Below are 27,058 nucleotides of genomic sequence, written 5' to 3'. Positions count from 1 at the left end.
GGGCTGCCTTGGCACTCGACTTCCTGCTCCGACATCACCGTCGGAGGCAGTTTAGGCAGAGAAAAATGCAGGGAGAAATGCAGAGAGAAAGGCAGCAAAATGTGGGCAGCGGGAGGAGGCCCAACAGGGCTGGCAACAGGAGGCCTTACCTTCCCCGGGTATTCCGGCAGCAGGTCTCCTACATCAGTGTCACTGAGGAGCAGTGTATGCGAAGGCTGCGCTTCAGCAAGGACGTGTCACAGAGCTCTGCCATCTTCTGCCAACAGACCTCGAGCCCTCAGACCAGCGTGAGAACGGTTCTCTCAGTGGCAGTCAAGGTCACCATCGTGCTCAATTTCTAGGCCAATGGATCGTTCCAGGGAGCAACAGGAGACATCTCCAACATCTCCTAGTTTACCGTCCATTGCTCCATCCGCGAGGTCACAGATGCTCTGTACAGAAGGAGGAGGGACTACATCTCCTTCCCCCATGAGCAGAGAGAAGCAGCACGAACGGCATGTGGCTTTGCCAGGATAGTGGCTTCCCCATAGTGCAGGTCGCCATTGACTGCACCCACCTCGCTTTGCGGGCATCGTATAACAATCCTGAGGTATTCCGTAACCAAAAAGGCTGCCACTCACTGAATGTGCAGCTGGTGTGACACCCAAATCTTCACCGTCAATGTCCGCTATCCTGGCAGCAGCCACGATGCCTTCATCCTGCGCCAGACCGGTGTGCCAGCTCTCTTCCAACCACCACATCAAGCTCACGGCTGGCTGCTGGGAGACAAGGGCTATCTGCTCTCCACCTGGATCATGACTTGCTCCAAAACACCAGCACACCTGCCCAGCACTCGTACAATGAGAGCCATGCCGCCACCAGGAACATCATTGAGCAGACCATCGGAGCACTGCAGCAACTCGCCAAGGCTTCTTCGACAACACTTCCAAAACCCGCCACCTCTACCACCTAGAAGGACAAGAGCAGCAGGCGCATGGGAACACCATCACCTCCACGTTCCCCTCCAAGTTACACGTCATCCTGACTTGGAAATATATCGGCCGTTCCTTCATCGTCGCTGGATCAAAATCCCGGAACTCCCTCCCTAACAGCACTGTGGGAGTACCTTCACCACATGGGACTGCAGCAGTTATAGAAGGCGGCTCACAGTCATCTTCTCAAGGGCAATTGGGGATGGGCAATAAGTGCTGGCCTTGCCAGCGACGCCCACATCTCGTGAATTAATTTTTAAAAAGCAGGAATGGTTAATATTTTAAAGATGAAACTTTCCTGCAATCAATATTTAAAAATTCAATCTCTGTTTTGATGCATTTCAGAAAAAGTAACAAAAGTTGCATGTTATTTTTTTTAACTCCACTGGGAAAATAGCAAAATGCACATGATCAGAATGTAAAAATACTTCAAAATATTCTGTGGGGAAAAGGTCTGATTGAAGCTCCGGCTTTTGATCATACTGTAGAATATGTCACCTTTTGATAGTTTTCTTTTTAAAACCTTCTTTTGGACATTAGGAATTTCAATTATTAAAAAAAGGTAGATTTTATTTTCACAATGAACATCGCCTTCACATTCTCCTCCGCTGCCCTTCGCTCCGCTTCCTCTCCACCCCATCCACACTCTCTCACCAGCACCCGCTCCCCCTCCCCCATTACCCTCCCCACTCTGCTCTTCCCCTTCCCGCTTTCCCTCCCACATTCTCCCTCACCCATTCTCCCCTCCCCTGCTCTCCCCTCCCCCGCTCTCCCTCTCCTTTAACGTCTGTCAGGAAATACTGAGTCCAAATTGGATGGCATTGTCTCGAGTAGGGACTGAAAGCCCTGAGGTATTCTGAGGCCATGTTTTTATTGTTGTGGCTGAGTGAACAGGGAGGAAGATAGTAACAGAGGACATAGGCAGGCTGGTGGAATGGGTGGCACATGACAGATGAAATTCAATGCAGAAAAATGCTCGGTGACACATTTAGGCGGGATGAATGAGGAGCGCCAATACCTGCTGAATGGGGCAATTTTAAAGGGGGTGCAGGAAGAGTCTGTGCAGAAATCTTTGAAGGTGGCAGGGCAGGTTAATAAAGCACATGGGATCCTGGGCTTTATAAATAGAGGCATGAGGCTAAAAATTGGACTCGGCCCGCAAACACGTTGCATGATCTGCCCACGCCCGTTGAAAGTACTGCAGGCAGCACGCAACATTCATGCTGAGGTGAGGACTTCGATAGGGCGGCCTTCAAAAGAAGGATGATGTACACGCACACAGAAATGCTTGGTGTACAGCCAGGCCTGCCAGAGTCACTATCAAAGAGCATGGAGGAGTCTGGCTCAAACATTGCACGGGGCTTTGTGCAGAGCTTGGAGCCCATAGTTTCCAGGATGAAAGTGATGGGCAACTCCATTCGCGCACTTGTGGACCTAACCGTGATGCAGGGTCTGATGGCTGATATCTGAGTTTCCAGTGCAGCACAAACAGAAGCCACCCAATGTCTGGGTGCTGCAGTGGAAGCTCAGACTGCCGCCATTGTGGCTGTGCTTACAGTGTGGAAAGGGGCTTGCAGGGTGTCACAGCAGTCCAGCAATCTGTCCTCCTTCAGATGGCTAACATTGCTGAGGCGCCCGCCCAGGGGAGTGGCAGTGGCTCTGTGGGGCATGAACCTGCTCTCCTCTCTCAGTATAATAGCATTCGTACTTCCACCATTGCCACTCCACCAGTGCCTTGCTGTTGCCTGTCAGCCAACCCAGGCTACTGCCCTCCATGCTGATGTGGTGCAGTCTACAGCCGGGCCTTCTAGGCCCAGAGCTGCTCAAGGTCATCCTGCAAGGCTATCTGCAGTCTCCCCCACTGAAAGTCAGCAGCCTCCCAGCAGCCTTGCTGCAGCCTCTGGGGTAGCAATGTGTAGGAGCACCAGGACAGGCAAAGACACATGGAAGACAGGCGCTAAGGGAATGCACAAGGGTGATTGGTTGACTTTGTTATACAGTATTGGATTGAAACGATTATAAATTATGTTTGGAATGTTTGTTTTGTGGTGGCTTTCATTTCAGCTTTGTGGATGCTGTGATGTTCCGCCACAGAGGAATGGTAATGTTGTGAAGTGTTGAGTAACTGAGATCTAGGATTTCATTAAGGGAAGTGGAGTCTGATGATGCACTCACGGATCATCAGACGAGTACAGGAGGGCCCCTCCCGAGCGGTCAAGGCAGCGGAACCGTTGTTTGAGTACCCCGATGGTCTGGATCGTGGATTTGCAGGCTGCCTTCTCTTCCCTTCCCCTTCCTTCTCCTCATCTTCCTCCTGCTCCTCATCTTCCTCATCTTCCTCCTCCTCAGGTGGTTGTGGGACCTGTGATAGCGAGTGCTGCACCCTCATGATGGACAAGTTATGAAGGGTGCAACAGACCACCATGAATTTGTTGCAGTGTAGCTGTCATTATTTGAATGCTGGCCACGAATGGTGGGGTTGTGGCAGGATGTCATGAGCCAGATGTAGAGTGGACTGCCCTTGTCACCTCGCAGCCACCATCAGGTCGATGTGGTGGCTGGAGGACTGCTGACACAGCAGGCCGGTGCAGGATGAAGGCATAATTCCTGCTGCCAGGATAGCGGGCATTGACCATCAGGTTCTGCTGGGCACGGTCACACAACAACTGCCCATCAGTGAGTGGACCCCTTTTTGGTTATGGAACATCTCACCATTGAGATGTGACGCCCGCAAAACCACGTGTGTGCAGTCGATGGCGCCTTGCACCATGGGGAAGCCCGCTATCCTGGCAAAGCCACCTGCATGCTCCTCCTGCTTCTCTCTATTCAGACAGAAGACAATTAAGTCCTCACTCCTAGCGTACAGAGCCTCTGTGAGCTCCTGGATGCAGCGATGGATGGTGAACTGCGAGATATAAACATAGAAACATATAAAATTCTGACGGGTTTGGACAGGTTAGATGCAGGAAGAATGTTCCCGATGTTGGGGAAGTCCAGAACCAGGGGTCACAGTCTAAGGAGACGGGGAAAGCCATTTAGGACCGAGAGGAGGAGAAACTTCTTCACTCAGAGAATTGTGAACCTGTGGAATTCTCGACCACAGAAAGTTGTTGAGGCCAGTTCGTCAGATATATTCAAAAGGGAGTTAGATGTGGCCCTTACGGCTAAAGGGATCAAGGGGTATGGAGAGAAAGCAGGAATGGGGTACTGAAGTTGCATGATCAGTCATGATCATATTGAATGGTGGTGCAGGCTTGAAGGGCCAAATGGCCTAATCCTGCACCTATTTTCTATGTTTCTATGTTTCTATGTCACCTGGAAGGATCTGCTGGCAAAAACATTCAGGGCCAAGGTCACCTTTGAGGGTCACTGGCAGTGCCGTTGTCACCCTGCAGGTCTGGTTCCAAGGACTGGCAGAGTTTTGTGACCACCTCCTTGGTGCAGTGCAGACACCATTGCTCCTGGTTTAGATGCAGGTAAGAGAAGTGCTCCCTGAAGGTCCGAGGTGGGAAAGGCCCCCTGCTGAGAGCGTTCCTCCCCCTCCTCCTCCCTCTGAGAGTAGCTTGTCTTCTATGTTGCCTCTGCTCCATCTCCCTGTCATGCTACAGTGTGAGGAAGAAAGCAACTAGAGCCCCCAGGACTGGGAGCAAGTGGGGTTCTCAGAGGCCTTCCAGTAGCAACCAACACCTTCCCAACACCCAGAAGAGCCGTGGGCCCAGGGTCAGAACGGACCAGCCCACACTGCGCTATTGATTTAGATGAGGGGATTAAATGTAGTATCTCCAAATTTGCGGATGACACTAAGTTGGGTGGCAGTGTGAGCTGCGAGGAGGATGCTATGAGGCTGCAGAGTGACTTGGATAGGTTAGGTGAATGGGCAAATGCATGGCAGATGAAGTATAATGTGGATAAATGTGAGGTTATCCACTTTGATGGTAAAAACAGAGAGACAGACTATTATCTGAATTGTGACAGATTAGGAAAAGGGGAGGTACAATGAGACCTGGGTGTCATGGTACATCAGTCATTGAAGGTTGGCATGCAGGTACAGCAGGCGATTAAAAAAGCAAATGGCATGTTGGCCTTCATAGCAAGGGGATTTGAGTATAGGGGCAGGGAGGTGTTACTACAGTTGTACAGGGCCTTGGTGAGGCCACACCTGGAGTACTGTGTACAGTTTTGGTCTCCTAACTTGAGGAAGGACGTTCTTGCTATTGAGGGAGTGCAGCGAAGGTTCACCAGACTGATTCCCGGGATGGCGGGACTGACATATCAAGAAAGACTGGATCAACTGGGCTTGTATTCACTGGAGTTCAGACGAATGAGAGGGATCTCATAGAAACGTTTAAAATTCTGATGGGTTTCGACAGGTTAGATGCAGGAAGAATGTTTCCAATGTTGGGGAAGTCCAGAACCAGCGATCGCAGCCTAAGGATAAGGGGTAAGCCATTTAGGACCGAGATGAGGAGAAACTTCTTCACCCAGAGTGTGGTGAACCTGTGGAATTCTCCACCACAGAAAGTTGTTGAGGCCAATTCACTAAATATATTCAAGAAGGAGTTAGATCTACCATAGTCCTTACTACTAGGGGGATCAAGGGGAATGGCAAGAAAGCAGGAATGGGGTACTGACGTTGCATGTTCAGCCATGAACTTATTGAATGGTGGTGCAGGCTCGACGGGCCGAATGGTCTACTCCTGCACCTATTTTCTATGTTTCTATGTTTCTATGTGTGCGCACTTGGTCCGTGCAGCAGAGCTGGTCTCCAGTTGTCTTGGTTAATCCTTGCCACTGGGCCAAGACTTAACTCTGTCAAGCCCGTGTGGTGGCTGGTGTGCAACGGTCACCATACGTGAAAAAAAATCCACACAAGGCATCTTCCACCCTTCAGGATGTAGTTCGGGACCTGGAATATTAGGTCCTTCATTGAAACACCTGAAAACTCATTCCTTTTTGGCATGGAAGCAAGTCATCCTCGTTTCGAGGGACTGCCTATGATGATGAACACCCAGCAGCAATCTCTGCACACTTTCAGAACTTTAGGAGCACAGCAACCCAGTCCGACAAACTCTGCAAGAGCCAGTATAAAAATAATAATCAGCTTAACTGCAAGCTGGATGTATACCTTCAAGGAGCACCGGTGGCGCGGGGGAGGGGGGGGGGGTGGAGGGGGGTGTGGAGTGCGTGCTCATGCAGCTGAACGCAGGTTGAGCCTGTGCGTGTTTAGGAGAGGGCGTTGAATGGAGCGGCGACATCGAGATCGGCAGGTCATGCGTCAAATCAGCGTTGCACGCGGACAGACACCACGGTCTGCCTACTGGGCATACTGCCTGGGCACACATGTACCGCCTGCACTATCAGCCTCATCAAGGTGCTGAACAGTGCGGGCCGCGACGAGAGTGGGCGGACGTGAAGCAGATGCCTTTAAAAAAAAACGGCCATAACTTCAAAGCCAGCAAGCTACGCTAAGCCGCTATAACAACATAAGAACATAAGAAATAGGAGCAGGAGTTGGCCATCTGGCCCCTCGAACCTGCTCCACCATTCAATAAGATCATGGCTGATCTGATCCTGGGCTCCGTTCCTCTTCCCTGCCCGCTCCCCATAACCCTTCACTCCCTTATCATTCAAACATCTGTCAATCTCCACTTTAAATATATTCAATGACCCAGCCTCCATAGTTCTCTGGGGGAGAGAATTCCACAGATTCACGACCCTCTGAGAGAAGAAATTCCTCCTCATCTCCGTGTTAATTGGGTGGCCCCTTATTCTGAAACTATGCCCCCTAGTTCTGCATTCCCCTACGAGGGGAAACATCCTCTCTGCATCTACCTTCTCAAGCCCCCTCAGAATCTTATACATTTTAACACAATCACCTCTCATTCTTCTGAACTCCAATGAGTATAGGCCCAACCTGCTCAACTTTTCCTCATAAGACAATCCCTTCATCTCAGGAATCAACCTCGTGAACCTTCCCTGGACTGCCTCCAGTGCAAGTATATCCCTCCTTAAACGCTCAATTTCCGCCCCAGCTGGAGTACTGCGTCCAATTCAGGGCACCGATGTTCCCTTTAAGCTGTGTGGTCGCCCAGAGCTACGCAACTCCCGGGCAGCTGGCTCACCAGCTATTAGAAATAAAAACTTGCGCATGTGCGGTAGTTTGAATGGACCGCACAGCCGTTTAAAGGAACCACGCACCCCACAAAAATTAAAAGGAACCAGGAAGGATGTGAAGGCTCTTGAGGGGGTACAGAAGAGATCCACGGCAATGGTTCCAGGGATGAGGGATTACAGTTACTTGAACAAATTCGAGAAACTGGGCTTTTTCTCCTTAGAACAGAGAAGGGCAAGAGGAGATTTGATCGAGGTGTGTAAAATCATGAAGGGTTTAGCTAGAGTAAATAAACAGATACTGATTCCAATGGCTGAAAGGTTGATAACCAGAGGGCACAAATTTAAGATCATTTTCAAATGAACCAAAGGCGACATAAAGAAAAAGCTTTTTACGCAATGAGTGTTTAGGATTTGGAATGCACTGTCTGATAGGGCGGTGGATATAGATTCATCGTAGCCTTCAACAGGGAACTGGATAAATACTTGAAAGAGAAAAAAATTGCAGGGATATGGGGAAAGAGCGGGGGAGTGGGACTGACTGGGTTGCTCTTCGAAAGAGCCTGCATAGAATCGATGGGCCGAATGGCCCCTTCTGTGCTGTACTACTCATGATTCTATATGATTCTATAATATGATTCAATATGATTCTACAATATGATTCTATATGATTCTATAATATGATTCTATGATATGATTCTATGATATGATTCTATATGATTCTATATGATTCTATAATATGATTCTATATGATTCTATAATATGATTCTATAATATTATTCTAAGATATGATTCCATGATATGATTCGATATGATTCTATATGATTCTATAATATGATTCTATAATATGATTCTATAATATTATTCTAAGATATGATTCTATGCTATGATTCTATTCTATGATTCTATGAGTGGCTTCCACTGAAAGCCTGAGACTGCTGCAGGAAAATCAGCATTTCCACTGAGTTTTACCACATGTCTTTCATTTAAACTCAGTCCTGGCCCATTGGAAAAAACTTCTCTTGCTCTGAATGGTACCCTGCAGAGTGGCAGAGGCGAGATTAGGAACTGAGTAACAAGGGGAATGGGGCCTGAACACAGCACTCGATGGAGAAACAGGTTCATGCTCCAGCCAGAAGAACACATGCAAAAGTGAAGGGGATGAAGGGGTTACACTAGGGAATACCTGAATACATCAACCTCCTACACTCTGAAGCCTGCAGGAGATTAATATTTCACGAAAAAGATGTCAATGTTTTCTGGAGAAAGGAGAATTACAAAATCCTTTAATCCCCGAGCTTTCAATCAATGTTAGCTGTGGCTTCCACGTCAGAAGGTTGTGGGTTCAAGGCTCCCTCCAGGGACTTGAGCACAAACATCGAGGCTGACACCCCACTGCAGTGCTGAGGGAGTGCTGCATTGTCGAATGAGACTTTAAACCGAGGCCCCGCCTGCTCTCTCAGGCGGATGGAAACATCCTATCTCCCTCCCCCTACCTCCCAATTGCCAAACCCCCTCCCGCTGATCCTGACCCTCTGCCCGCCGATCCTGACCTCCCTCATGCGATTCCCTCCCCCCCCGGACCGACCCCTCGCAACTGAGGCCTACCCATCTGCAGCCAGCCTGCCTCTCAAGCTGGCTGGCTGCGGTTGCGAGAAACTGAGGCCTGACATGGCCTTCCAGGTCTCTCACCCGCCTCGGAGCCCCCCGCCCCGTCCACAACGCTCCCCCTGCCCCGCCCCCAACCTGCTTCCACAAACACAATTCCAGCCAAAGAGCTTGGTTCTTCATTCAAATACTATATACCAAAACAGCTCATATCAGAGCAAGGATAGGATATAAATTGTTAAAGATATTGGTATAATTGATACTTCAAAGGCTGGTAACCTTCAAAGTAGAGGTCACCTGGTCCGGATGGGATGCATCCTCGGTTACTGAGGGAAGCAAGTTTGGAAAGGCGGAGACTCTGGCCACAATCTTCCAATCCTCCTTGGATATGGAAGTGGTTACAGAGGAATGGACAACTGCAAATGTTACACCCGTGATCAACAAAGGGAAGACAGATAAACCCGGCAACTACAGACCAATTGCAATTTCAGAGAGATTAATCTAGGACAAAATGAATTGTCACTTGTAAGAATGAGGGTTAATAAATGACAGCCAACAAGGTTGAAGACAAGTCATGTTTGACTAACTTGATTGAGTTTTTTGATGAAGTAACGAACAAGGCTGATGAGGTTAATGCGAGTGACTTTAAGAAAGTGTTTGATAAGTATAACACAATAAACTTGTCAGCAAAATTATAGGATTCATTATCATCATAGGCAGTCCCTCAGAATCGAGGAAGACTTGCTTCCACTCTAAAAATGAGTTCTCAGGTGACTATACAGTCCGATACGGGAATTACAGTCTCTGTCACAGGTGGGATAGACAGTGGTTGAAGGAAAGGGTGGGTGGCGAGTCTGGTTTGCCGCACGCTCCTTCTGCTGTCTGCGCTTGTTTTCTGCATGCTCTCAGTGACGAGACTCGAGGTGCTCAAAGGGACAGCGGCAGCATAGATACAAAATTGTCTAAGGGACAGGAAGCAGAGAGTAATGGTGGTGTCCCCCAGGGGTCAGTATTAGGACCACTGCTCTTTTTGATATATATTGATGACCTGGACTTGGGTATACAGAGCATAATATCGCCTCTCCTCATTATTCATTATCCTACCAAAATTATCCACCATACTTCTCTGCATTAAATTCCATCTGCCATGTGCCTGACCACATCACCAGTCTGTCTATGTCCTCCTGAAGTTTGTTACTATCCTCCTCACTATTGACTACATTTCTGAGTTGTGTGTCAGTTGCAAACTCTCAGGGGGACGTAAAAGATCCCACGGCACTAGTTCGAAGAAGAGCAGGGGAGTTATCCTCGGTGTCCTGGCCAATATTTAACCCTAAATCAACCACTAGAAAAAACAGATTATCTGGGTCATTATCACAATGCTGTTTGTGGGAGCTTGCTGTGTGCGAATTGGCTTCTGCGTTTCCTACATTACAACAGTGACTGCACTCCAAAAATACTTCATTGGCTGTAAAGCCATTTGGGACATCCCCATTTTTGACAGAAGTCATTGCAGTGGGAGTGCACAGGGACCTGAATCTGTCATGACCTAAGGTGCAAAAGCACCCAATATTCCAACAGTTGGATTATGACACTGAAGTGCACAGTTGCAGTAATACACTGGGACACTTTCTCTGATAGGTCGGGTTCTCCCAAACATTTTGATTGCTGACATTTTTTTCTGCCTTTGGGTCTCTGGGACACCATTTTAATCAGTTTTGGCATAATCTTATTTTCAGCTAGAGTGAATCTCTCCCCTTTCTCTCTGTAGGATAGGCCTTGGTCACCTAATGCAACGGGGAGCACAGCGCACAGCAAGCTCCAACAAAAAGCAATGAGATCAATTACTAGTTAAGCTGTGATGGTGTCTCTCTGTCTCCATGTCTGCCCCATGTCTGTATCCCCATGTCTATGTCTCCATGGCTACCCTCTAACTTTGTCTCCATGTCTGCCCCCTGTCTATGTCTCCGTGTTTGCCCCCTGTCTGTGTCTGCCCCCTGTCTGTGTCTCCGTGTGTCAGCACCTCATGAGGGAACACAGATGTAAGTGAACTTACTGGTGCAGGGCATGTCATGTGGGTCAGAGTCTGTCCGATAGTATCCATTCCGGCAAACACAGTTTGTGGCACCTTCAGAAATGGTCCTGCTGTTGATTGGACAGCTCAAACAGGGATCCTCTCCTTGGATTGGCTTAAATGATCCCGATGGACAACCTGTAAAATAAAGGGAAATGTAAGAGCTGAGAGCGTGTGAGAGTGGGAATAGAGTGGGAGTGGAGTGGGAGTGGAGGGGGGTGGAGTGGGAGTGGAGTGGAGGGGGATTGGAGTGGAAGTGGAGGGAGATTGGAGGGGGAGTGGAGTGGGAGTGGAGGGGGGTGGAGTGGGAGTGGAGGGGGATTGGAGTGGGAGTGGAGGGGAATTGGAGTGGGAGTGGAGGGAGATTGGAAGGGGAATAGCGTGGGAGTGGAGGGGGAGTGGAGTGCGAGTGGAGTGGGAGTGGAGGGGGATTGGAGGGGGAGTGGAAGGGGAGTGGAGGGGAAGTAGAATGGGAGTGGAGGGGGAGTGGAGTGGGAGTGAAGGGGAGTGGAGGGGGAGTAGAGTAGGAGTGGAGGGGATGTGGAGGGGGAGTGGAGTGGGAGTGGAGGGGGAGTGGAGGAGGAGTGGAGTAGGAGTGGAGGGGGTGTGGAGGGGGAGTACAGTGGGAGGGGGATTAGAGGGGAGTGGAGGGGAAGTGGAGGGGAAGTGGAGGGAGACTGGAGGAGGATTGGAGGGGAATGGAGGGAGGACGGAAGGAGGATGGAGGGACAATGGACGGAGGGGCAATGGAGGGAGGATGGACTGCCTTCACGTCTCCTTGGCGAGGCCATGCTGCAGCGTTATTGTGGCACCTTTCTTGGGCCCTGGAAAGGGGACTGTGTGACAGTAAATCAGGCAAAGGTGGGATTGAATACATCTGAGTGATTTACAATGAATCTAAATCGAAAGTAAAGGTGTCACACACTTTGGAATGAAGAACACCTGCAATTCAATTTGAGAGCTCATATGTTTAAAACTGCAATTTGTTTGACAGGATTGTGCTTGAAATCAAATACAGGGCAGCTCAAAACTAAAAGCTCAGCTTACGATTCGAATGAAAATGAAATAATTGCACCTTTATTGGAGTAATTTATTCCATCTGAGTTATGCCTGTCAGCTTTAAATGTTTTGTCTGTGGGTCTGATTTGATTTTTCAAATGTTGTCACTCAAAGGTGTCTGCTGGCTCAGAGTTACAGCGCTACAGTTGAAGATCTCCTCAACCGAGTCTCTGCCTTTGACTCGAGTGTTCTCAACTCCATCCCGCAGCATGCGACCTGCCACCACCTCAGTAACGCCCCAACACTGCACGAGGTAGAGACAAAAGAGTTTGAAGGACATCCGCTGGGCAAGAATTGAGCATTTGCCCCCAAACCTGGATCTTATGGGGCATGTGTGCACATCGTACACAACCAGAGAGGCCGCAATATACGGCCCATTATGAGCACTCAATGGTCTGTGTACTTACTGCACTCAAAACAATATAGCCTTCACTTTAATCTCCATAACCCTGCCATATCTGGCAATATAACCTTTAGAGTGGGGAGCACGAGCCCTATTCATTAATAACAGCTCTTGCTCACACATGCCAAGGAAGGCGATCAGCTGATCACACATATATAGGGCAGGCTTTTCTCCAATACTCAGCTCATGTTCAAACTTAGATCATAGTTTCCATAACTAGCAAGTTCCCCATCAATCATCATTAAGTTTTGCTGTGTACAGCTTAGCGAGAGCTTGTTTAACAATGCACCCCTACCTGTAGTAAATCATCTATTGGAGAACACATGGGTGCCCACCACATGCTCCCCTCACCTCAAATGTAAAATGGCACCGTGCCACATCAATGCACAGATGAATGAACTACCTGAACAGATTTATTCATCATCATCATCATCATCATCATCATAGGCAGTCCCTCGGAATCGAGGAAGACTTGCTTCCACTCCGAAAGTGAGTTCTTTGGTGGCTGAACAGTCCAACACGAGAGCCACAGACCCTGTCACAGGTGGGACAGGTATTCGTCGGGGGAAGTGGGGGGTGGGACTGATTTGCCGCACACTCCTTCCGCTGCCTGCGCCTGACCTCTTCACGCTCGCAGCTTTGAGATTCGAAGAGCTCAACGCCCTCCCGGATACACTTTCTCCACCTCGGGCGGTTTTCGGCCAGGGTCTCCCAGGTGTCAGTGGTGATGTCACACTTCACCAGGGAGACTTTGAGAATGTCCTTGTAACGTTTCCGCTGCCCACCTTTGGCTCGTTTGCCACGAAGGAGCTCCGCATAGAGCAATTGCTTAAGGAGTCTCGTGTCTGGTATGCGAACAATGTGGCCTGCCCAGCGAAGCTGATCGAGTGTGATTAGTGCTTCAATGCTGGGGATGTTAGCCTGGGCGAGGACACAGATGTTGGTCCACCCAGGGGATTTGCAGGATCTTGCGGATTTATTCACAGGTAAACATATAAATAATAGTGAAGACACAGCAAGATACCATCACAATCAGCAGACACACTATACAAACTGCAAAGCCTGCTTAAAAATAACATACAAATCCTGAAAGCTTTGCATCTTTTCTCAGCAAATTCTGCAAAGTGTAATCTCGAGGATAAGTTGTGTGGGAAATGATTGCCCAAGGAGGGAGTCTCGCACAGGACTGAAGACCCCAAGAAGTTTTCTCTGAGCTATAATGGAGTCCTTTTTTGATTCAATACAGATCCTTTGAAGATGTGTCCTTAATAAGCACACATTACATCAAATTGTAGCTGAAAAGTGAAATACCTTTTAGTGGTGTTCATGCCTTCAAACAGGCATTCTGCCTCATACATTGTGTGGGTCCGATCACTATACTGTATACTCTGCCTCTCAACATTTGACAGTGCCTGGAGAACACAATTCTGATGGTGTAGCTGGAATTAGTATGTACTATACCTTGGGGGTGATTGTCACTGAATACTTTAGGCGCTAAAATGCCCCCGAGGTGGTCAAGATGGGGGTCTTAAGCTTCAATGCTGGCCCAGCCCGCATTTAGCGCAAGACGCTGTAATATATTCTTACGGCATCTAAAGCACACACACTCAAGATGGTTTCAATCTGGAACTCATCAAGTGGTCTTGTCACCTGATGCTTTTGTTGTATTTACAGCAACAGTTGCATTACCACAGTAGTCCACTAGGTGAAGCTCTGTATCACAGATGCCATCTTGGTAAAGGAATTGAAGTGCGTGCTAGGAATGGCCACTTGGAGAGTCGTTAAACAGCTGGTTGCCACTTAAAATGCCTGCTAGTGCTCATTGAAGAGATTGCACAGCATTTTGGCGGATAGCGCTTGTTCTAATACTCTCTCCTAACAGCCACTAGCTGTTTGAGAGTAAACAAGGTGTTGATATGGATTTCAAGTGCTACTTAAAGGTACATTCAGCATTTCATGTTCATTGCTACTGGAGCTGTGAAGAGGATCTCTGAAACACATCAAGAGACTTTCTGGGGCACTTTGTCAAGACTTCACCAACACTCGAGCAGCAATTATTCCACAAATTCTCTGAAGACTTCACCTAAAAAGAGTGAGTGCTGTGCTACTCCATCTTATCAGAGTCACCAGGAGAAAGGGAGCTTGGTCATGGGCATCTTGTTGGGGCCCCCCTTGCTCTGCAGGAGGAATGGGAGGAGGACACGAGGCCAGGCAGAGCAGCACCAGCTGCTGCAGGAGCGAGGGACAGGAGGGCGAGGGACAGGAGGCGAGGTGGGCTCCTTCCCCCCATAGGTTCAGCACATCCCACCCCTCTGGATCTCCTCCACCAGGACCTCCAGTGCCGAGTCCGAGAACCCGTGCGCCCTCTCCCTCGGTCCCGGAGCTATCCTGCAACCTGCTGCAGTGGGCCAGCCAGAGCACTCCACACCTTCAGTGGAAATGGGTGTGAGTAACCACATACACTGCTCCACGAAGAGTGCGTTTAATAAGCATTTAAGTATTAAATGTGCAGGTGTCTAGTTTCGCACCTCCAGTAAAGTTCAAATCAGTAATTACGACAAATGTGTGTGCTAAATTCAGACAAGATGCTGGTATCCTGCTACATTATCCTCTTTCTCTTATCTCACTGCTCCCTCGTCCCACAATATCTTCTGATTTACAAACTGCGCATGGTGTAAGCAATGACCTCTTGCTCTCCCGCCCTCCCCTCACCACAACTCCACCCTTGTGCCTTCCTCATTTCACACAACCAAGAAATCCAGCCTGCCCAGTCAGTGGTTGACCAAGAAGAGGGAGAAGAAAAAGGAAGAGAAGAACAAGAAGGAGAAGAAGAATAAGAAGAAATGCCATCATTCGATTTCACACTCCCAGCCACCAGCTCCTTGAGAACATTCTGCAAGGCCATCGGCAGTGTCTCCTGCTGAAAGTCAGTAGCCTTCCACCAGCCATGCTGTAGCCGCTGAGGTAGCATGGCGTGACATTAGTAAGACAGGCACACACAGGACAGGCATTAAGGGAATGCATAAGGGTGATGAGTTGATTTTTTGATGTAATATTGGATGCATACATGGACAAAGTTAGGTTGGAAAGTTTGCTTTGTGGGGGCTTTTATTTCAGCATTGTGGCCAAGAGGACGCAGTGATGGTCAGTCACAAAGAGGAGGAACATGTCCTCGGGTGGAAGCGAACCGGTCAGCATTTTTGCAACAAAACCAGCACTGCACCGGGGAATTACGCTGCCCAGTCAGTGGAGCTTAAGCTGTACAATAACTTGTTCAAGTAACATGCAGCTTAAGAGGTGGAACCACGATATTCTTTCTGAGAAACAGTGCAGGAGGAGATGACATGTCGCTGGCACTTCACGATAAGGTTTGTTGGAGCAGAGACAATGATGAATCAATTCTGTACCCTAGCATTTTGCTTTTAAACAACTTTCTCTTTGTTGTAAAGTTCTATTTACACCGTGCAAACCGAGCCCAGATACAAACCCAAGGCTGCCCGCCGCTGACTATCAGTGTGATTGGGACTGGCTCCAGGTACACCACTCCTGGGGCGAGTCTCACACCAGGACTAGTTTTCTAGTAGGTGTCACACCGGGACTAGTTCTGGAATGAGTGTCACACCGAGAGTAGTTCTGGAGTGGGTGTCACACCAGGAGTAGTTCTGGAATGAGTGTCACACCGGGAGTAGTTCTGGAGTGGTGTCAAAATGGGAGTAGTCCTGGAGTGGGTGTCACACCAGGAGTAGTTCTGGAGTGGATGTCACACCGGGAGTGTGGGATGGTCAGTGAGGGATGGTCAGTGTGCGACGGTCAGTGCGGGACGGACGGTCAGTGTGGGACGGATGATCTGTGTGGGACAGTCAGTGTTGGACGGTCAGTGTGGGATGGTCAGAGTGGGATGGTCAGTGTGGGACGGTCAGTGTTGGACGGTCAGTGTGGGACGGACGGTCAGTGTGGGACGGTCAGAGTGGGATGGTCAGTGTGGGATGGACGGTCAGTGTGGGACGGTCAGAGTGGGATGGTCAGTGTGGGACGGTCAGTGTTGGACGGTCAGTGTGGGACGGACGGTCAGTGTGGGACGGTTAGAGTGGGATTGACGGTCAATGTGGGACAGTCAGTATGGGACAGTCAGTGTGGAACGGTCAGTGTGGGACGGACGGTCAGTGTGGGACGGTCAGAGTGGGACGGACGGTCAGTGTGGGACGGTCAGTGTGGGATGGTAAGTGTGGGATGGACGGTCAGTGTGGGACAGTCAGTGTGGGATGGTCAGTGTGGGATGGTCAGTGCGGGATGGACGATCAGTGTGGGACGGTCAGTGTGGGACAGTCAGTGGGGGACAGACGGTCAGTGTGGGATGATCAGTGTGGGACGGAGGGTCAGTGTGGGATGGTCAGTGAGGGTTGGTCAGTGTGGGACAGTCAATGTGGGATGGTCAGTGTGGGACGGAGGGTCAATGTGGGATGGTCAGTGAGGGACGGTCAGTGTGGGATGGTCAGTGTGGGACGGACAGTGTGGGACGGACGATCAGTGTGGGACGGTCAGTGCGGGATGGTCAGTGTGGGATGGACGGTCTGTGTGGGATGGTCAGTGTGCGACGGTCAATGTGGGACAGTCAGTGAGGGACGGTCAGTGTGGGACGGTCAGTGTGGGATGGTCAGTGAGGGACGGTCAGTATGGGACGGTCAGTGTGGGGCGGTCAGTGTGGGACGGTCAGTGTGGAACGATTAATGTGGGGTGGATGGTCAGTGTGGGACGGGTGGTGTGGGACGGACGGTCAGTGTGTGACGTTCACTGTGGGACGGACGGTCAGTGTGGGATGGTCAGTGTGGGGCGGTCAGTGTGGGACGGTCAGTGTGGGACGATCAATGTGGGACGATCAATGTGGGATGGACGGTCAGTGTGGGACGGGTGGTGTGGGACGGACGGTCAGTGTGTGACGGTCAGTGTGGGACGGACGGTCAGTGTGGGACGGAGGATCTGTGTGGGACGGTCAGTGTGGGACGGTCAGTGTGGGATGGACGGTTAGTGTGGGACGGTCAGTGTGGGACGGACGGTCAGTGTGGGACGGACAGTGTGGGATGGACGGTTAGTGTGGGACGGTCAGTGTGGGACGGATGGTCAGTGTGGGACCGTTAGTGTGGGTCGGTCAGTGTGGGACGATCAGTGTGGGACGGACGGTCAGTGTGTGACGGTCAGTGTGGGACGGACGGTCAGTGTGGGATGGTCAGTGTGGGATGGTCAGTGTGGTATGGTCAGTGTGGGATGGACAGTCAGTGTGGAATGGTCAGTGTGGGATGGTCAGTGTGGCATGGTCAGTGTGGGATGGACGGTCAGTGTGGGACGGATGGTCAGTGTGGGACTGTCGTGTGGGATGGTCAGTGTGGGACGGTCAGTGTGGGACGGACGGTCAGTGTGGGATGGTCAGTGTTGGACGGTCAGTGTGGGATGGGTGGTGAGGGACGGACGGTCAGTGTGGGACGGTCAGTGTGGGACGGTCAGTGTGGAACGCTCAGTGTGGGACGGACGGTCAGTGTGGAACGGTCCGTGTGGGACAGTCAGTGTGGGACAGACGGACAGTGTGCGGCAGTCAGTGTAGGACAGTCAGTGTAGGACGGTCAGTGTGGGACTTTCTGTGTGGGACGGACGGTCAGTGTGGGATGGTCAGAGTGGGATGGTCCATGTGGGACGGTCCGTGTGGGACGGACGATCAGTGTGGGACAGACAGTCAGTGAGTGATGGTCAGTGTGGGACTTTCAGTGTGGTATGGTGTGTGAAGGACTGTCATTGTGGGACAGACGGTCAGTGTGGGATGGACGGTCAGTGAGTGACGGTCAGTTTGGGACAGACGGTCAGAGTGGGACGGACGGTCACTGAGTGATGGTCAGTGTGGGACGGATGTTCAGTGTGGGATGGTCAGTTTGGGATGGACGGTTCGTGCGGTACGGTCAGTGTGGGATGGTTAGTGTGGGACGGTCCGTGTGGGACGGATGGTCAATGCAGGATGGTCAATGCAGGATGGTCAGTGTGGGACGGTCGGTGTTCGACGGACGGTCAGTGTGGGACGGTCAGTGTGGGACGGACAGACAGTGTGGGATGGTCAGTGTGGGACGGACGGTCCGTGTGGAACGGTCAGTGTGGGACGGTCCGTGTGGGATGGTCAGTCTGGAACGGTCAGTGTGGGATGGTCAGTTTGGGGCAGACGGTCAGTGTGGGACTGTCAGTGTGGGATGATCACTGTGGGATGGTCCGTATGGGACGGTCAGTGTTGGACGGTCCGTGTGGGATGGTCAATGTGGGACGGTCCGTGTGGGCCAGTCAGTGTGGGACAGTCCATGTGGGATGTTCAGTGTGGAACGGTCAGTCTGGGATGGTCAGTTTGGGGCAGACGGTCAGTGTGGGACTGTCAGTGTGGGATGGTCAGTGTGGGACGGTCCGTGTGGGACGGTCAGTGTTGGACGGTCCATGTGGGATGGTCATTGTGGGACGGTCCGTGTGGGACGGTCAGTATGGGACGGACTGTCAGTGATGGACGGTCAGTGTGGGACGGACGGTCAGTGTGGGATGGTCAGTGTGGGACGGTCCGTGTGGGACGGTCCATGTGGGACGGAGAGTGTGGGATGGACTGTCAGTGTGGGACGGTCCGTGTATGATGGTCAGTGTAGGACAGACGGCCAGAGAGTGGCGGTATGTGTGGGACGGACGGTCAGTGTGGGATGGACGGTCAGTGTGGGACAGACAGTCAGTGTGGGATGGTCAATGTGGTACGGTACATGAGGGACGGTCAGTGTTGGACAGACGGTCAATGTGGGATGGTCAGTGTGGGATGGATGGTCAGCGTGGGATGGTCAGTGTGGGATGGTCCGTGTGGGACGGATGGTCAGTGTGGGGCGGTCAGTGAGGGATGGACGATCAATGTGGGCGGTCATTGTAGGACAGTCAGTGTGGGACGGACGGTCAGTGTGGGACGATCAGTGAGATACGGTCAATGTGGCACAGACGCTCAGTGTGGGATGCTCAGTGTGGGATGGTCAGCATGGAACAGTCACTGTGGGACAGACGGTCAGTGTGGGACGGTCAGTGTGGGACAGTCAGTGTAGGACGGAAGGTCAGCGTGGGACTGAGGGTCAATGTGGGATGGTCAGTGTGGGATGGTCAGTGTGGGATGGTCAGTGTGGGACGGACGGTCAGTGTGGGACGGTCAGTGTGGTACGGTGCGTGAGGGATGGTTATTGTGGGACAGACGTTCAGTGTGGGACGGACGGTCAGTGAGTGATGGTCAGTGTGGGACGGTCAGTGTGGTACGGTGCGTGAGGGATGGTTATTGTGGGACAGACGGTCAGTGTGGGACGGTCAGTGTGGTACGGTGCGTGAGGGACGGTTATTGTGGGACAGACGTTCAGTGTGGGACGGACGGTCAGTGAGTGACAGTCAGTGTGGGACGGATGGTCAGAGTGGGATGTTCAGTGTGGGATGGTCAGTTAGGGACAGGCTGTGGGGGATGGTCAGTGTGGGACGGTCAGTGTGGGATGGACGGTCAGTGTGGGACGGTCAGTGTGGGACGGATGGTCAGTGTGCGATGGTCAGTGTGGGATGGACGGTCAGTGTGGGATGGTCAGTGTGGGATGGACGGTCAGTTTGGGACAGTCAGGGTGGGACGGATGGTCAGTGTGGGACGGTCAGTGTGGGATGGATGGACAGTGTGGGACGGTGAGTGTGGGACGGTCAGTGTGGGCTGGAAGGTCAGTGTGAGATGGTCAGTGAGGGATGGAGGGTCAGTGTGGGACCAGCAGTGTGGGACGGATGGTCACTGTGGGGCGGTCAGTGTGGGACGGATGGTCAGCGTGCGACAGTCAGTGTGGGACGGGCGGTCAGTGGGGGACGGTCAGTGAGGGACGGACGGTCAGTGTGGGACAGACGGTCAGTGTGGGATGGTCAGTGTGGGATGGACGGTCAGTGTTTGATGGATGGTCAATGTGGGATGGTCAGTGTGGGACGGATGGTCAGTGTGGGGCGGTCTGTGAGGGATGGACGATCAATGTGGGACGGTCAGTGTGGGACAGTCAGTGTAGGACGGAAGGTCAGTGTGGGATGGACGGTCAGTGTGGGACGAGCAGTGAGATACAGTCAGTGTGGCACAGACGCTCAGTGTGGGACGCTCAGTGTGGGATGATCAGTGTGGAACAGTCAGTGTGGGACAGACGGTTAGTGTGGGACGGTCAGTGTGGGACGGTCAGTGTGGGACGAATGGTCAGTGTTGTATGGTCAGTGTGGTACGATCAGTGTGGGACAGTCCGTGTGGGACAGACGGTCAGTGTGGGAGAGTCAGTTTGGGACGGTCAGTGTGGGACAGACAATCAGTGTGGGACGGTCCATGTGGGAACGTCTTTGTGGAACGGATGGTCAGTGTGGGACGGTCAGTGTGGGACAGACGGTCAGTGTGGGATGGTCAGTGAGGGATGGACAGTCAGTGAGTGATGGTCTGTGTTGGACAGTCCGTGTGGGACAGTCAGTTTGGGACGATCAGCGTGGGACGGACAATCAGTGTGGGACGGTCAGTATGGGACGGTCCGTGTGGGACGGTCCGTGTGGGACGGACGGTCAGTGTGGGACGGTCAGTGTGGTACGGTGCATGAGGGACGGTCATTGTGGGACAGACGTTCAGTGTGGGATGGGACGGTCAGTGAGTGACGGTCAGTGTGGGACGGTCCGTGTGTGACGGATGGTCAATGCGAGATGGTCAGTGTGGGACGGTCAGTGTTGGACGGATGGTCAGTGTGGGACGGTCAGTGTGGGACGGACGGACAGTGTGGGGCGGTCAGTGTGGGACGGACAGACAGTGTGGGATGGTCAGTGTGGGAAAGTCCTTGTGAAACGGACGGCCAGTGTGGAACAGTCAGTGTGGGATGGACGGTCAGTGTGGAACGGATGGCCAGTGTGGGACGGACCGTGTGGGACAGACGGTCAGTGTGGGATGGTCAGTGAGGGATGGACGGTCAGTGAGTGATGGTCTGTGTTGGACAGTCCGTGTGGGACAGTCAGTTTGGGACGATCAGCGTGGGATGGACAATCACTGTGGTACGGTCAGTGTGGGACGGTCCGTGTGGGACGAACGGTCAGTGTGGGACGGTCAGTGTGGTACGGTGCATGAGGGACGGTCATTGTGGGACAGACGTTCAGTGTGGGACGGGACGGTCAGTGAGTGACGGTCAGTGTGGGATGGTCCGTGTGTGATGGATGGTCAATGCGAGATGGTCAGTGTGGGACGGTCAGTGTTGGACGGACGGTCAGTGTGGGATGGTCAGTGTGGGACGGACAGACAGTGTGGTGCGGTCAGTGTGGGACGATCAGACAGTGTGGGATGGTCAGTGTGGGACAGACGGTCCGTGTGGAATGGTCCGTGTGGGATGGTCAGTGTGGAGCGGTCAGTGTAGGATGGTCAGTTTGGGGCAGACGGTCAGTGTGGGACTGTCAGTGTGGGATGGTCAGTGTGGGACGGTCCGTGTGGGACGGTCAGTGTTTGACGGTCCATGTGGGATGGTCAGTGTGGGACGGTCCGTGTGGGCCGGTCAGTATGGGACGGTCCGTGTGGGATGGTCAGTATGGGATGGACTGTCAGTGAGGGACGGTCAGTGTGGGATGGACGGTCAGTGTGGGATGGTCAGTGTGGGACGGTCCGTTGGGACGGTCAGTGTGGGACGGTCCATGTGGGACGGTCAGTGTGGGATGGACTGTCAGTGTGAGACGGTCCGTGTGAGCCGGTCAGTGTGGGACGGACGGTCAGTGTGGGACAGTCAGTTTGTGACGGTCAGTGTTGGATGGCCGGTCAGTGTTGGGTGGTCAGTGTGGGATGGACGGTCAATGTGGGATGGTCAGTGTGGGACCGATCGTCAGCGTGTGACGGTCAGTGTGAGATGGTCAGTGTGGGACGGACGATCAGTGTGGGACAGTCAGTGTGGGAATCAGTGTAGGACGGACGGTCAGTGTGGGATGGACGGTCAGTGTGGGAATCAGTGTGGGATGGACGGTCAGTGTGGAACGGTCAGTGAGGGACGGTCAGTGTGGGACAGACAGTCAGTGAGTGACGGTCTTTGTGGGATGGATGGTCAGTGTGGGACGGACGGTTAGTGTGGTACGGTGCATGAGGGACAGTCAGTGTGGGACCGATGTTAAGTGTGGGTTGGACGGACATTGAGTGATGGTCTGTGTGGGACGGACAATAATGGTGGTACGGTCAGTGTGGGATGGTCAGAATTGGACGGGCGGTCAAAGTGGTACGGTCATTGTGGGACGGTCAGTGTGGGCTGGACGGTCAGTGTGAGACAGTCAGTGAGGGATGTAGGGTCAGCGTGGGAGTGTCAGTGTGGAACGGATGGTCACTGTGGGGCGGTCAGTGTGGGACGGACGGTCAGCATGGGACAGTCAGTGAGGGACGGGCGGTCAATGTGGGATGGTCAGTGAGGGACGGACGGTCAATGTGCGACGGTCAGTGAGGGACGGTCAGTATGGGACGGTCGGTGTGGGATGGATGGTCAGTGTGGGACAGACAGTCAGTGTGGGATGGTCAGTGTGGTACGGTACATGAGGGATGGTCAGTATTGGACGGACAGTCAATGTGGGATGGTCAGTGTGGGATGGATGATCAGCGTGGGATGGTCAGTGTGGGATGGTTCTTGTGGGACAGATGGTCAGTGTGGGGCAGTCAGTGAGGGATGGACGATCAATGTGGGCGGTCAGTGTAGGACAGTCAGTGTAGGACGGACGGTCCCAGTGTGGGACGATCAGTGAGATACGGTCAGTGTGGCACAGACGCTCAGTGTGGGACGCTCAGTGTGGGATGGTCAGCGTGGAACAGTCACTGTGGGAAAGACGGTCAGTGTGGGACGGTCAGTTTGGGACAGTCAGTGTAGGACGGAAGGTCAGCGTGGGACGGACGGTCAGTGTGGGACAGTCAGTGTGGAATGGTGAGTGTGGGACGGACGGTCAGTGTGGGACGGTCAGTGTGGTACGGTGCGTGAGGGACGGTTATTGTGGGACAGACGTTCAGTGTGGGACGGACGGTCAGTGAGTGATGGTCAGTGTGGGACGGTCAGTGTGGTACGGTGCGTGAGGGACGGTCATTGTGGGATAGACGTTCAGTGTGCGACGGACGGTCAGTGAATGACAGTCAGTGTGGGACGGATGGTCAGTGTGGGATGTTCAGTGTGGGATAGTCAGTTAGGGACGGACCGTGGGGACGGCCAGTGTGGGATGGTCAGTGTGGGACGGTCAGTGTGGGACAGATGGTCAGTGTGAGATGGTCAGTGTGGGATGGACGGTCAGTGTGGGATGGTCAGTGTGGGATGGACGGTCAGTTTGGGACGGTCAGGTTGGGACGGATGGTCAGTGTGGGACGGTCAGTGTGGGATGGTCCGTGCGGGAAGGTCAGTGTGGGACGGACAGACAGTGTGGGACGGTGAGTGTGGGACGGTGAGTGTGGGCTGGACGGTCAGTGTGAGATGGTCAGTGAGGGATGGAGGGTCAGTGTGGGACCGTCAGTGTGGGATGGATGGTCACTGTGGGGCGGTCAGTGTGGGACGAATGGTCAGCGTGGGACAGTCAGTGTGGGACGGGTGGTCAGTGGGGGACGGTCAGTGAGGGACGGACGGTCAGTGTGGGACAGACGGTCAGTGTTGGATGGTCAGTGTGGGATGGACGGTCCGTGTGGGACGGACGGTCAGTGTGGGATGGTCAGTGTGGGACAGTCAGTGTGGAATGGTGAGTGTGGGACGGACGGTCAGTGTGGGACGGTCAGTGTGGTACGGTGCGTGAGGGACGGTTATTGTGGGACAGACGTTCAGTGTGGGACGGATGGTCAGTGAGTGATGGTCAGTGTGGGACGGTCAGTGTGGTACGGTGCGTGAGGGATGGTTATTGTGGGACAGACATTCAGTGTGGGATGGACGGTCAGTGAGTGACGGTCAGTGTGGGACGGTCAGTGTGGTACGGTGCGTGAGGGACGGTTATTGTGGGACAGACGTTCAGTGTGGGACGGACGGTCAGTGAGTGACAGTCAGCGTGGGACGGATGGTCAGTGTGGGATGTTCAGTGTGGGATGGTCAGTTAGGGACAGGCTGTGGGGGATGGTCAGTGTGGGACGGTCAGTGTGGGATGGACGGTCAGTGTGGGACGGTCAGTGTGGGACGGATGGTCAATGTGCGATGGTCAGTGTGGGATGGACGGTCAGTGTGGGATGGTCAGTGTGGGATGGACGGTCAGTTTGGGACGGTCAGGGTGGGACGGATGGTCAGTGTGGGACGGTCAGTGTGGGACGGATGGACAGTGTGGGACGGTGAGTGTGGGACGGTCAGTGTGGGCTGGAAGGTCAGTGTGAGATGGTCAGTGAGGGATGGAGGGTCAGTGTGGGACCAGCAGTGTGGGACGGATGGTCACTGTGGGGCGGTCAGTGTGGGACGGATGGTCAGCGTGGGACAGTCAGTGTGGGACGGGCGGTCAGTGGGGGACGGTCAGTGAGGGACGGACGGTCAGTGTGGGACAGACGGTCAGTGTGGGATGAAACATAGAAACATAGAAACATAGAAAATAGGTGCAGGAGTAGGCCATTCGGCCCTTCTAGCCTGCACCGCCATTCAATGAGTTCATGGCTGAACATTCAACTTCAGTACCCCATTCCTGCTTTCTCGCCATACCCCTTGATCCCCCTAGTAGTAAGGACCTCATCTAACTCAGTGTGGGATGGACGGTCAGTGTTTGATGGATGGTCAATGTGGGATGGTCAGTGTGGGACGGATGTCAGCATGGGATGGTCAGTATGGGATGGTCCGTGTGGGATGGATGGTCAGTGTGGGGCGGTCAGTGAGGGATGGACGATCAATGTGGGACGGTCAGTGTGGGACAGTCAGTGTAGGACGGAAGGTCAGTGTGGGACGGACGGTCAGTGTGGGACGAGCAGTGAGATACAGTCAGTGTGGCACAGACGCTCAGTGTGGGACGCTCAGTGTGGGACGCTCAGTGTGGGATGATCAGTGTGGAACAGTCAGTGTGGGACAGACGGTCAGTGTGGGACGGTCAGTGTGGGATGAATGGTCAGTGTTGTATGGTCAGTGTGGTACGATCAGTGTGGGACAGTCCGTGTGGGACAGACGGTCAGTGTGGGAGAGTCAGTTTGGGACGGTTAGTGTGAGACAGACAATCAGTGTGGGACGGTCCATGTGGGAACGTCTTTGTGGAACGGATGGCCAGTGTGGGACTGTCAGTGTGGGACAGACGGTCAGTGTGGGATGGTCAGTGAAGGATGGACAGTCAGTGAGTGATGGTCTGTGTTGGACAGTCCGTGTGGGACAGTCAGTTTGGGACGATCAGCGTGGGACGGACAATCAGTGTGGGACGGTCAGTGTGGGACGGTCCGTGTGGGACGGTCCATGTGGAACGGACGGTCAGTGTGGGACGGTCAGTGTGGTACGGTGCATGAGGGACGGTCATTGTGGGACAGACGTTCAGTGTGGGACGGGACGGTCAGTGAGTGACGGTCAGTGTGGGACGGTCTGTGTGTGACGGATGGTCAATGCGAGATGGTCAGTGTGGGATGGTCAGTGTTGGACGGATGGTCAGTGTGGGACGGTCAGTGTGGGACGGACAGACAGTGTGGGATGGTCAGTGTGGGAAAGTTCTTGTGAAACGGACGGCCAGTGTGGAACAGTCAGTGTGAGATGGACGGTCAGTGTGGAACGGATGGTCAGTGTGGGACGGACCGTGTGGGACAGACGGTCAGTGTGGGATGGTCAGTGAGGGACGGACGGTCAGTGAGTGATGGTCTGTGTTGGACAGTCCGTGTGGGACAGTCAGTTTGGGACGATCAGCGTGGGACGGACAATCAGTGTGGGACGGACGGTCAGTGTGGGACGGTCAGTGTGGTACGGTGCATGAGGGACGGTCATTGTGGGACAGACGTTCAGTGTGGGACGGGACGGTCAGTGAGTGACGGTCAGTGTGGGACGGTCCGTGTGTGACGGATGGTCAATGCGAGATGGTCAGTGTGGGACGGTCAGTGTTGGACGGACGGTCAGTGTGGGATGGTCAGTGTGGGACGGACGGACAGTGTGGGGCGGTCAGTGTGGGACAGACAGACAGTGTGGGATGGTCAGTGTGGGACAGACGGTCCGTGTGGAATGGTCAGTGTGGGACGGTCCGTGTGGGATGGTCAGTCTGGAGCGGTCAGTGTAGGATGGTCAGTTTGGGGCAGACGGACAGTGTGGGACTGTCAGTGTGGGACGGTCAGTGTTTGACGGTCCATGTGGGATGGTCAGTGTGGGACGGTACGTGTGGGCCGGTCAGTATGGGACGGTCCGTGTGGGACGGTCAGTATGGGATGGACTGTCAGTGAGGGACGGTCAGTGTGGGATGGACGGTCAGTGTGGGATGGTCAGTGTGGGACGGTCCGTTGGGACGGTCAGTGTGGGACGGTCCATGTGGGACGGTCAGTGTGGGATGGACTGTCAGTGTGGGACGGTCCGTGTGGGCCGGTCAGTGTGGGACGGACGGTCAGAGAGTGACGGTATGTGTGGGACGGACGGTCAGTGTGGGACAGTCAGTTTGGGACGGTCAGTGTTGGATGGACGGTCAGTGTGGGGTGGTCAGTGTGGGATGGACGGTCAATGTGGGATGGTCAGTGTGGGACCGATGGTCAGCGTGTGACGGTCAGTGTGAGATGGTCAGTGTGGGACGGACGATCAGTGTGGGACAGTCAGTGTGGGAATCAGTGTAGGACGGACGGTCAGTGTGGGATGGACGGTCAGTGTGGGAATCAGTGTGGGATGGACGGTCAGTGTGGAACAG

At 53.1% G+C, this 27,058-nt stretch overlaps 1 protein-coding gene across 1 annotated transcript in view; it reads right to left on the bottom strand.

Moving 5' to 3' along the window:
• Nucleotides 1–27,058, bottom strand: part of LOC139229054 (ephrin type-B receptor 2) — a 585,159-nt gene that overhangs the window by 190,391 nt on the left and 367,710 nt on the right. Inside the window, exon 4 of the mRNA XM_070860715.1 lies at nucleotides 10,747–10,902. Within this exon, the coding sequence (XP_070716816.1) occupies nucleotides 10,747–10,902 (156 nt within the window). The remainder of the gene's footprint in view (nucleotides 1–10,746; nucleotides 10,903–27,058) is intronic.

This window comes from Pristiophorus japonicus, chromosome 18, assembly GCF_044704955.1.
Source record: "Pristiophorus japonicus isolate sPriJap1 chromosome 18, sPriJap1.hap1, whole genome shotgun sequence".
Lineage (NCBI taxonomy): Eukaryota > Metazoa > Chordata > Chondrichthyes > Pristiophoridae > Pristiophorus > Pristiophorus japonicus.
The sequence above is the reverse complement of the archived record's forward strand: the minus strand, read 5'-3'. Positions and strand labels throughout refer to the sequence as shown.